This window comes from Talpa europaea, assembly GCF_964194135.1.
Source record: "Talpa europaea genome assembly, chromosome: 9".
NCBI lineage: Eukaryota > Metazoa > Chordata > Mammalia > Eulipotyphla > Talpidae > Talpa > Talpa europaea.
The window spans coordinates 32365930-32378984 of NC_140076.1; the positions used below are offsets into that span (position 1 = coordinate 32365930).

Genomic DNA, 13055 nt, shown 5'->3' on the forward strand with positions numbered 1-13055 from the left:
TGCCCAAAGCCTCTGCAACACCATTTCGATCCCCAGCCACAGGACGAGGGTCCCACATGGCGCGCAGACCTCTCCTGCCGCCCACTGCTCCCCTCAGCAGTGTATTTCATGGGTCTGCCAGTTCTGCTCTCCGCTCTGGCTCTGGTGAATTCTCTTACCCTCTTGTGCCTCTGACTGTACCCAGTGCTTGTATAAATAAATAAATAAATCTTAAAATTAAAAAAAATTATTAAAAAAAATTAATTTGGGGATTCAGGTACACAAATATTTATTTCATTGAAAATAACGGTATATGATTTCAATTTATGGGAATTTACCCAAAAGATTTCTCAAGGTCAAATTAAATCTCATACTGGATAAAACAATTTCATTAAGAAAACTGGACTTTTGGGCCTCCCCGGTGGCGCAGCGGTTGAGCGCTGGGTTGCGAAGCTGCCCACGGCCTCTGCGGCGCCGGTTCGATCCCCGGCTGCTCCCAGGCCACTGGAGGAGGGTCCCACATGGCGCGCAGACCTCTCCTGCCGCCCGCTGCTCCCCTCAGCAGTGTACTTCGGTCCTTCTGTCTGCTCTGCTCCCCGCTCTGGCTCTGGTGAATTCTCTCACCCTCCCGCGCTTCTGACTGTACCCAGTGCATGTATAAACAAAACAAAAACAAACAAACCAGCAAACAAATAAAGCATGCCTCTATAAAAAAAAAAAAAAAAAAAAAAAAAAAAAAAAAAAGAAAACTGGACTTTTGTCATGTTTTGATACTTTTTGTAGTCATTTGCGTTTTGGCCAAATTTATAACGAATTCTATATTCTATAACATATTCTATAAAAAAACTGTTCACTCAACAAATATTCACTCAACAAATATCAGATTCACTCAACAAATATTTGTTCACTCAACCAATATTCACTCAACAAATGTCTACTATGATGGAGCTATAGCAACAACAAAAAAAGAAGACAAAAATCTCTGTTTTCTAGGAGCTTACATCATACCAGTCATTTATCCATTTATTCATTAATGAATAATATACTGTACAGTCTTACATTTATCTAGAATTAGGTATAAAATGACTTTGGTTTACAACCTTGTAGTATCAAAATTCTACTAAAATTCTGATATAAACTTTCTGGAAAACAATTTTGCAACAAATGCTTTTTAAAAAGTTTTAAGATAGGGCCTCCCCGGTGGCACAGCAGTTGAGCGCTGGGCTGTGAAGCTGCCCGCAGCCTCTGCAGCGCCAGTTCGATCCCCGGCAACCAGGTGAGGGTCCCACATGGTGCGCAGACCTCTACTGCCGCCCACTGCTCCCCTCAGCAGTGCATTTCATCGGTCTCCCTGTTCTGGCTATGGTGAATTCTCTCACCCCCCCACGCTTCCGACTGTACCCAGTGCTTGTATAAATAAATAAATAAATCTTAAAAAAAAAACAACTTTAAAAAAAAAAGTTTAAGATACATACAAATATACTCAGCAATTTTACTTCTTAGAATAAAAGAAATAGTTAAGGATGTACATAAAAATTTGGATGTTCATCACAGCATGACAATACTAGAAAACTGGAAACAACTCAAGTGTGGTAATACATAACTATCTGAACAGAGTGTGGTATTCTATACAGTACAAATAATACACAATCACTTAAAATCTTGCCCTATTTTATATAATGATATACAAAAATGTTACATCTTATTTAAAAATACAGAAGAATATTAAGACTATGATCCCATATACATTAAAAATATAATGGCTATATACCAAAACACTAACCACAATTATCTTTAGATTATAAAATAGAGAGCAATCATCCATTTCTTGTTCTCAAATTTTTCCTTATTTTCAATAAGTCAAAAACACCATTGCAATAATGAGTCAACAGAGAATACATAATTTACAAAACTCAAGAGGTGATAATGGATTTCAATTTAATCTTTAATACAAAAGAGTATTAAGTATTACAGAACAAGAACAAAAGGGTATTTATAAACTTTGCTCTTTTCTCTAAATATTATGACCTTTCTCCAGAATGAGAGAACTACTTGAAAAGAAATACCATAAGACAATGCCCAATATTTCCATTTGTAAGGTGGCTTAAGAGAATCAAAATAAAAATATATTTTGAGTTAGTTACCTATCCAGGGCTTCCTTGAAGTATTTTCTCTGGACATCAAATTGAAAAACTGTACGTTCACAATCAGTTGAAGCATTATCACTACCTCCATGTTTCTTCAGGAAGGCATCAAATCCATTCTCATCTGGATACTTCAAACTACCCATAAATACCACTAAGTAGAAAGAACACAAAACACAAAGATACAGACATCCATTTATCAAGCATGAAATTTCTCATACACAAAAACAAAACTGGAGAAAATATACTGATAACTTTATCAATGATTATGTCTAGATAATACTTACTATCTTCATTATACTTCTATTTTTTAAATTGTTCTCTAATTCTCATATATTACTTTTATATGCAAAAAACCTTTTTCTCTTTTTTATTTTTAAGATTATCGGTTTTTTCTTACATCATTGTTAATTTTTGGACAGTATCTGATTTTTCCCCTCAGGTGTAGTCCTCATAGTTCTCCCATCACCATAGCCCCCATGAGCCATCACCATAGTCCCTTATGCACATGAAACTTTAAGAAATATATAATTAATTAAAGTAATTCAGAAAAACAAGTATGGGTTTAAATACTTATATAATTGTACAACATCCACAAAAGTTTTAATTGGGTACATTCATAATTAAACTGAAGATACTGTCTTGTTTTTATATTAGAAATTTTTTATATTTATATTTCTGATGCTTTGATATGCTGGGGCCTTGCTAACCCTGTAAGAGACTGTCCCTCCCAGGGATATAGCCTAAATTCCTAAGATTGGTAATTGTCTCCTAAACTTGGTCTTACCATACCTGAATAATAATAAAATCTACATTTAATAATAATTTTCTGAGTGACTTGATTCTAATTCTTAAAACAAGTACTCAAGGAGATTAATACTACTAAGTCTTCCTTTATGATAGCTATAATTTTTTTCTTAGCCTTTTCTCTTGTTAAACATAATAGAGAAATCTACCAAACTAGCTACTTATCTTTGAATTCAATTTATACAAATATGGAGGAAAAACCACACCCTGGAATATTTTACAAAGATCTTACTGTGCTCCAAAAAGTGTGCCAGGCCAGGCAGGTCATCTGGATCAGCAAAACTCCCAACTCCAACACAAAGAGCAGCTGCAGACTACAGTAAGTAGAACACATACAAATAGTGAATCAATCCTAAAGGAATAATGTTGTCATTTATTTTAAGGATTCATTTGAAGATGGACGTTTTCCAATAAAGAAGTAACAAAATTCTTTCCCTGAGAATCAGGAGGAGCAGCAAAGTGAAACTCACCAGAACTGTGTCAGTTTCACCCTGCTGCTCCTCCTCTTGCCATCCTGCCAAATGCTGAACAGGTGCAGACCTAAGGGAAAAAGCAGAAACAGACAGAAAAGGAAAAAAAAAAAAATGGAAAGGGAACTGGCAAGCCCTCCCAAATATTTCCTGTCAGCATTTCAGAGTTCTGAACCAAGCTTGTTTCCTAATTTATTAGGTTTTGGAAATCTGCAGAAGTAACGTATCTAGATAGGTTATCTCTATCTCTGAACAAGTAAAGGCTTTGTGTTCAGTAACTCAGTTACTACATGTTAAACTTCTCAATGTGTTACTTAGAAAATTTTGTTTCATTAAACAGGGTGTAAAGTCAGGAAAACAAATAACAAAGATAATGATAATAGTAAGTAAATTGTTAAAATAAATCTTAAAATAAAACACAGAACTAAATTTTAAAGAGGCTTTTTAGTTCTTCACTTCTTATTGAAGATACATATACACACGCATTACTTAGCGGTAGATATTCTCCCAATACCTTGGGGAAAAATCAAAGATTTTAACAAAATAGATGATCAAGAGGTATACCAAACTACATTTAAAATAATTAGGGCATACCATTATGTCATTAAAAGACACACAAGAGGAGAGAACAACAGCCTACTCAAATCCTTGAAAATAGGAGGTTGAATTACTAACTTTCCCAAATTACACAAATATCAATTTTAAGAGCTAACAGTTTTGGTGTCAGATTGTTTTGATAAATGACAAAAGCTTTCTAAAGCTTCCAAAAATAGCATGTACCTGGTATAAAGTCTAACCATGTGTCAGAAAACAAAGTATTAGAAGAACCAAACAGCCTCACTTGATACTGTAAATCTCATTTTAAAGACTTAGACACATAAACTGAGTTAAAACATGAGGGAAATATCTACTTCTTCAAACCACAGTCTAACCTGTTCTGTGATGGTTAATAGGTGCCTAACCTGCTTTCAGCTCCAACTACCCCATAAAGATTTCTTGTCTCGACCAGCAGGGCTGAAGACATTTTTGTATAAGTTGACTTAAACCACAGTCTATCAGTCAGCCTTGACCACAGCAAAAACAGGCTCTGCGATTGCTAGAAAAGAAATTCATACTTGAGAATTATCTACCCAAGAAATTCACACTTGAGAAATTCATAGTTGAGAATTGACTTAAGAAAGTCCTGAGCAAATCATAATTTGATATATACCATATTTAAATGTCGATCTTGTTATTTATCAAATTTTTCAGATCAAGAACAATTTCCTTTCAGGAAAAGGGAAAAGTAGGGATATAAAAAAGATGCCTCAAAAAAAAAGTTAACCTTTTAATAAGTAAATGTTCTCCAAAAACCTCAAAATTTTTCTTCTTGCAAAATGTTTTTAAAAAATTAGTCTTTATATAGAATAAACAGACCTTTATTGAATATAAGAAGAAATATAATTTCTTTTTGCCTTTATTAATTCTTACATTTACTTTAAACAAGGTTCATATTTTTCAAATAAAAATTAAATCATAAAACCACTGCAAAACCCTGTATTACTTTTACACCATCTCTTTTCAAGACTACTTTAATTCCTTTGGCAAACACATTCATTTATTGATATAAACCATTTTCCATTGGTACAATCATGGAATCTTTCCTTTCACAAGTGTACCCATTGCATCTGAATCAAAATAACTTGATCTCCTCTTCAAACTACATTAGTTTCCTCCAACCCTTTTTAATATTATCCAGAAAATTAACTGCAAATATCTTACAATTAATATATATCAAGTTCTAAGAAAACAAAAATAGCACCTAATCCATTTTTTAAAGATCACTGGAATCTGACCTTGCTGCTTCTAGAAACGGTAAATATTCAGAGTTTGATCCACCTAAGCAAAATAAATAGGGGTACCAAAATATCGATGGTATATCTTCAATGTCTAAGGGGTTGACACAATTGCTACACAAATCTAAAGTATTTCAATATGTCTTTATAATAAAACTGACTCTCCAAACAATTTTTTAATTTAACCTCAGACTTTTCTTATTAATTGCTAGAAGATAAAAAGATGGTCAAAGCACAGGAAAAGCTACAGGTAGATACAGAAAGAAACTTATAAAGAAAATATTCGGTTGTAAAGCTGTAAGTCTCAGAGGTGGGACTTATACGTCACTTTCATAATCAGAGCAAAAAAAAAATTTTTCCCCAAAGATTTACTTTATTTATTTATGCATACAAGAACTGGGTTGTAGGCCAGGAGTACGGGGGCCGGGGGGGGGTGTGTGTGTGTGTGGTATGTGTATGTGTGTGTGTGTGTGTGTGTGTGTGTGTGTGTGTGTGTGTGTGTGAGAGAGAGAGGATTCACTAGAGACAGTGGGGAGCAGAACAGGCAGACTGACTGAAGTATACTGCTGAGGGGAGGAGCGAGCGAGAGGTCTGCTGCGCCATGTGGGTTAGCTCCCTGGCCGGGGATTGAACTCAGGTTGCAGTGGATGATGATAGCTTGATAGCACTGAGACTTTAACCCCTATGCCACCAGGGAGGCCCAGAGCAAAATGATTTTTAAAAATTAGTCTTTACACAGAATAAACAGACCTTTATTGAATGTCAAAAGAAACATACTTTCTTTTTGCCGAGAGCTAAAACAGATCTCAAAAATCATGTAATCTAGGGCCTCCCCTGGTGGCGCAGCGGTTGAGCACTGGGCTGCGGGGCTGCCCGCAGCCTCTGCAGCGCCAGTTCGTTCCCCGGGCGCCAGCGAGGGTCCCACAAAAAAAAAAAAAAAAAAAATTTCATGTACTCTACTAATCTTCATTTCAGAAATGACGAAAAAAATTTTAAATGAAAAATACTAAGGTCTCCAGAAAGATAGGAACAGAGCCAGAATTAAAACTCATGTTTTCTGTCAATATTCTTTTTCTTGACCCAGTGACTTTCAGAATTTCTTCTTTTCCTTTATCTATTTGGAAATATTATATCTATTTTAAATCAAAAGTTAATTTATTATGTCCCAGTTTATTTATTAAGACCATATTACATACGACCTGGTGGCATATACATACATTTTTTTTCCAGTATTTTGGTTTTCATCCTTGAAACTTTTCAAGCTAAAACCTCTTTATCTATAATGCTACCCTGAAACAGGTATCATAATCTGAATAGCAAGAACCCAAAACTTAAAAACATGACTCAATCCTCCCCCAACAACTCAGTGAAAGAACCAATACCACTTTACTTTTAAAAACTAATTTCCTCAAAGAAGAGTATCAAAATATTAAAACTATCTACTATCTTCACATTTTTGAGGGTTACAATACTATACATTTAGTATCTAGATTTAGTCTTAATAGTCTGAACTTTATTTGCATGTGCACTGTACCAAATCAACTGTATGTCAAGCAGCTTTAACAAATAATTGCTGGCTAATTTCACTTTGGTGCTTCCAAAACATTATCTTCCAATATAGGTAATCTATAATGCAAAATGGAAGAAATTTTCAGAAGATAGCCAGAGTAAAATTCTCACTATCAAGCCCAACTTATCTATCATTACTACTAATCTATATATATTACACAAACGAAACTCAATTTCCCAATTCTATTTTAATTCTTCCAATTTTACTTATTTGTCCCAGACCTTTGGTACTTTTTCACCCATATGAAGACTTAGGACTAACCCAGGTGAGAATTCTACATTCACCCTTTTCATTTTTTCTTTTTCCAAGTGTCTCCAATGATAATACACTCTCCTTTTACTCTTTCTCAGGTTAAGAATTATGTAGATCCTCATCCCAGCATCTGTTTTTAAAACATGTATTGTACAAATACACATAAATTCAAATAATATCTGTGATCACCTCAGAGTTAAGGTTATAGATGATTTTTTACATTTTTATTTGTCTTTATTTTCCAACAGGTTGTATAAGCATTTATCACTTTCATAATCAGGGCAAAGTGTTTTTAAAAAATTGGTCTTTACACAGAATAGACCTTTACTGAATAGCAAAAGAAATATACTTTCTTTTTGCTAAAAAGAAGTAAAACCCCAAGGTCAGAACTTATCCCAAAATATTCTCAAATTAGGGAAAATAATAATAATAAGACAAGACTCACACCTGTTTCTCAGTAGTCTTCTTTCTAGCTTCTGGCCTCTCTTCTAATTCTTCCAATTCATTATCTTCCGTATCAAGGTCATCATCATGTTCTTCATCATCAAACTCATCTTCTTCTTCAAATCCCTCCTCCTCATCATCTTCTATTTCTGCTCCAGAATCTTCATCTTCATCATCATCATCATCATCATCATCATCATCATCATCTTCCTCTTCTCCTTCCTCTTCTTCCTCTTCATCATCTGTTGCATCTCCCATTTTCCCTTCCATATTACTTAGGTCTGAAATCAAAAGTGCCTGCAAGCCATTCCGTAATTTGATGTATCTAAAACAACAATAATAAAATCACAAAACATTTCAGTCAGCTATTCATACAAGTGAGCAACTTAATAGTTTTGAAACTCCAAGTACACACATGCTCACATGCAACCAAAACTGGTTGCTTCTGGGGAGAACCTCAAAAGCTTATTAGTTTCTGAGTAGCTGGAGGAAAAGGATGAGAGTGGCACTTCATTACTATGCAATATTTGTATACTGCACTTGTATACTGCATACCCTGTATTTTTAAATTTTGAATTACGAAAATATAGCTGCTTATTCAAAAGCAAAATCTAGAAGCTAAACATATAAAACAAACCAACCACTCAGTCTCTTACTACTTTTCTAGTTTATAATTCTTACCATTCTAACTGAAGACCTAGCCTAAGAAAAAAAAAAATCCTTCAATATCCTGAGCAGTCATGCCAGTTAAAATAGTCAAGCAAAGTCTCATATATCTAAACTGTTGATTCCCGTTGGTATAATGTATTTGATATTTCTTTTTTTTTTAATATTTATTTATTTATTTATTTATTTATTTATACATGAACTGGGTACAGTCAGAAGCGCGGGAGGGTGAGAGAATTCACCAGAGCCAGAGCAGGATGCAGAACAGGCAGGGGAACAGCGGGCGGCAGGAGAGGTCTGCCAGGAGAGGTCTGCGCACCAGGTGGGACCCTCCTCCGGTGGCCGGGGAGCAGCTGGGGATCGAACTGGCGCTGCAGAGGCTGCGGGCAGCCTCACAACCCAGCGCTCAACCGCTGCGCCACCGGGGAGGCCCTTGATATTTCTTAACTAGTCTCCAAAGTTGCTTTTATGGGTCAAAAAAATGATCCATTTCTAAAAAAACTAAAATCCCACTAACTGGGAGCCCTGTAGGAAAATGATTATCTTAATTAGAAAATTACTGTGCCAGTTTGATGACTGGGTACCTACTAAAAAGTTCTCCCCTTTATACTCTCTCCTGTTTTATTCAATAAGGATTTACTAAATAGTCTTTGATTTACATGCTATACTAAGAGTAAAAATAATAAAACTACATTCCTCAACATCAGGCACTATCTACTATTACATAATACAATTAAGCCACTAGAATAAAGAATGACAGAGGTATATACAGAATGCTAGAAAGGAGAAGGCAGTCAAAAGGCCTCAGACAAGGAACAGCTAGCTTGAGTACTGAAGATGTTAAAAAAAAGCGTTTAGCAGAATCCAACAATGCATCCATAAGATAATTCACCAAGACCAAGTAGTATATATTCCAGGGATGCAAGGATGGTTCAACATCCGAAAATCAATCAATGTAATCCAACACATCAACAAGAAATATAAAAACCATATGATAATATCCATAGATGCTGAGAAAGTATTCAACAAAGTACAATACCCATTTATGATAAAGGCCCTTGAAATTCTCGGGATACAAGGAACATACCTCAACATCATAAAGGCCATCTATTACAAGCCCACAGCCAATGTCATTCTCAATGGTGAAAAGCTGAAAGCATTTCCATTAAGATCTGGAACAAGACAAGGATGTTCACTCTCACCACTGCTTTTCAACATAATACTGGAAGCCCTAGCCAGAGCAATAAGACAAGAGAAAGACATACAAGGAATCCAAATAGGCAAGGAAGAAGTCAAACTATCACTATTTGAGGATGATATGATAACATACATAGAGAACCCCAAAAACTCCACAGAAAAACTAAGTAATCAATCAGTTTAGTAAAGTGGCAGGATACAAAATCAACGAACAAAAATCAGTAGCCTTCCTATACACAAACAATAAATCTGAAGAAGAAATCAAGAAAACCATTCCTTTTATTATTGAAACAAAAAAAATCAAATACTTGGGAATAAACCTAACAAAATAAATAAAGGACCTATACAAAGAAAACTATAAAACACTGTTAAAAGAAACAGAAGTAGACACAAAGAAATGGAAGACATCCCCTGCTCATGGATCGGAAGAATTAACATTATCAAAATGACCAGCCTACCAAAAGCAATTTACAGATTCAATGTTACTCCAATTAAAATTTCAACGTCATTCTTCAAAGAAATAGAAAAAATATTGATGGAGTCACCAAAAACCCCGAACAGCCAAAACCCTCCTGAAAAAAAAAGAAGGGAATGGAGGCATCACACTCCCAGATTTCAAACTGTACTACAAATTCATAATAATCAAAACTGCAAGGTATTGGAACAAGAACAGACACATGGACCAATGGAACCGAATAGAAAACCCAGAAATAAACCCACAGATCTATGGTCAACTAATCTTTGACAAAGGAGCAAAAAGTATGCACTGGAGCAAAGAAAGTTTGTTCAATAAATGGTGGTGGGAAAACTGGGTCACTACATGCAAAAGAATGAAGCTTGACTACTATCTCACACCATGCACAAAAACCAACTCACAACGGATTAAAGAACTAGATATAAGACCTGAAACCATAAAATATACAGAAGGAAATATAGGCGAAACACTACATGACATGCATCTCAAAGACAGCTTTACAGATGCCATCACCCAAAGCAGTGATAGTGAAGGCAAAGATAAACAGCTGGGACTACATCAAATTAAAGAGCTTCTGCACAGCAAAAGAGACAATAACAAAAACAAAGAAAAACCCCACCGATTGGGAGAACATTTTTGCACCCAACACTAATGATAAAGGACTGATCACAAAAATCTACAGAGAGCTGATGAGACTCAACAAAAACAAAGAAAATAATCCAGTCAAAAAATGGGCAAAAGAGCAAAAAAGAAACTTCTCCAAAAAGGAAATACAAATGGCCACCAGGCATATGAAAAAATGTTCAATGTCACTTGCAATCAGGGAAATGCAAACCAAAACTACCATGAGATACCATCTCACACTAGTGAGAATGGTACATATTCAAAAAAACTAACAACAACAAATGTTGGCGAGGATGTGGAGAGAAAGGAACTCTCCTGCACTGTTGGTGGGAGTGCAAACTGGTCCAACCACTATGAAAGCTGTGCGGAGATTCCTCAACCTACTAAAGATAGAGCTTCCATATGATCCAGCAATTCCACTCCTAGGTATTTACCCAAAGGACATAGAAACATTAATTCCAAAGAGCACCTGCACCCCCATGTTTACAGCAGCACAATTTACAATAGCTAAGCTTTGGAAACTACCCAAATGCCCAAAAATAGATGACTGGATCAAGAAGATGTGGTACATATACACAATGGAATATTACTCAGCATTCAAAAAAAAATAAACACATGCAATTTGCAGCAACATGGATGGAGCTGGAAGGGATCATGCTCAGTGAAATAAGCCAGAAAGAAAAAGAAAAATACCGGATGGTGTCACTCATAACAGGAATCTAGAAAACCTAAATACGGACCAGGAAAAAGAATAACTATAAGAAAGGAAAAAATCAAAATCAACAAACAACTATGAACCAGAGACACTCTTTGGGGGGGGGGGAGGAGGGATTGGGGTCAAAATCGGGGTTGCAATTGTATGGGGAATATAAAAATTAAAATAATAATAATAAAAAGCATTTAGCACAAACTAAGAATGGACATAAAAAGAAAGATAGGAAGTAATCTCTAGCTGAAGATGAATGACTGACTACACGGATTTAATTCCTTCCCATAGTAAAAAAAAAATCTTATTTCATTAATACCAAAAAAATCTGTGGTTATTTGTTTTAGGTTTGAGAATAAAACCACTATAAACTTAGAAAATAGAAGACTTGAATATAATGAAGACTTGAGTCCATTAAATACACAGAAGACGACTTAGGTAAAACATTCCACAACAGTGGCTTCAGGGATATCTTTGGGGATTTGACTCCAATAGCAAGGAAAATAAAAGCAAAAATAAACAAATGTGACTATATCAAACTAAAAAGCTTCTGCACAGTGAAAGAAATATCAGTAAAACAAAGACACCCTACTGAGTGGGAGAAAATATTTGCACATTATACATCTGACAAGGGGCTAAAATCTAAGAGTACAAAGAACTCATACAACTCAATAAAAAGAAAACAAGGAATCCAATGAAAAAATAGGCAGAGCTGCCTACTGTTAGGAAGGGTGTGGAGAAAAAGGAACCCTCATACACTGTTGGTGGGAAAGCAAACTGGTTCGGCCTTTATGCAAAGCAGTATGGAGGTTTCTCAAAATATTAAAAATTATGGATCATACGGGATCATATAGTATGATCCAGTAACTCCACTCCTTGGCATTTATCCAAAGAATGCAAAAACACTAGTTTGAAGGGATATATGCATCCTATGTTCATTGCAGTACTATTTACAATAGCCAAGTTACGGAAACAAGCTGAATGCCCAATAATAGATGGCTTAATTAAGATCTGGTACCTATATACATATATGCATAATGGAATAATATTCAGCTGTTAAAAAGGGGGGATGAATTCCTGCCATTTGCAACAACATGGATGGAACTGGAGGGGATTACACTAGTGAAAAATTTTCGTACATGAACATTCATAGCATATTCATAATAGCCAAAAACTGTCCATCAACTGCTGCTTGGATAAATAAAATATCCATACAACAAACTAAGATTCAAAAATAAAAAAAGAAATAAAGCACTGATACATGCTACAACATAGATGAACCTTGAAAACATTAGGCTAACTGAAGGAGCCAATCACAAAAGATGACATAGGATATGATTTCATTTATACAAAATGTCCAGAATAGGTATGTCTAAGGAGAGAAAGTTTATTTGCTAATGGTTGTGGGGATGGGGAGCCTGGGAAGGCTAATAGGTAAAAGGTGTGGATTTTTTTTTTTTTTGAGGTAATGAAAATGTTCTAAAATTGTGGTGATGGGTACACAACTCCAAATATACTGAAAGTGGGGCCTCACTGGTGGCCTAGGGGTTAAATCTCAGCACTATCACCTTTACAACCTGAGCTGGATCCCCTGCCATGGAGCTAACCCACACAGGGCGCAGCAGATCTCTCCTGTCTCACCTGCTGCTCCCTTTAGCAGTATATTTCAGTAGATCCACCTGTTCTGCTCCCCACTCTGTCTCTGGTGAATCCTCACCACCACCACCCCCCACCTGTGACCTATACCCCAGTTCTTCTTAAAAAAAACCAAAACAAAACAAAACAAAAAAAAAAAAACATTTAAATATATATATATTTTATATATACATATATAGATACACTGCAAGCTACTGCATTTTAGTCTTAAATGGGTGAACTGTATGATA

General features: G+C 35.5%; 1 protein-coding gene across 3 annotated transcripts in view; it reads right to left on the reverse strand.

The window, feature by feature from the left end:
- The window catches only part of NRDC (nardilysin convertase), a gene marked incomplete at both ends in the record, with an annotated part of 61828 nt that overhangs the window by 42993 nt on the left and 5780 nt on the right, over positions 1-13055 (reverse strand). For 2 of the 3 annotated variants that reach the window (XM_084243046.1, XM_084243045.1), the window contains 3 exons: positions 2124-2277; positions 3163-3244; positions 7505-7826. In XM_084243046.1, the coding sequence (XP_084099172.1) occupies positions 2124-2277; positions 3163-3244; positions 7505-7826 (558 nt within the window). Of the gene's footprint in view, positions 1-2123; positions 2278-3162; positions 3245-3400; positions 3471-4362; positions 4497-7504; positions 7827-13055 lie in introns of all 3 variants that reach the window. The other variant, XM_084243044.1, reaches the window with a different exon arrangement.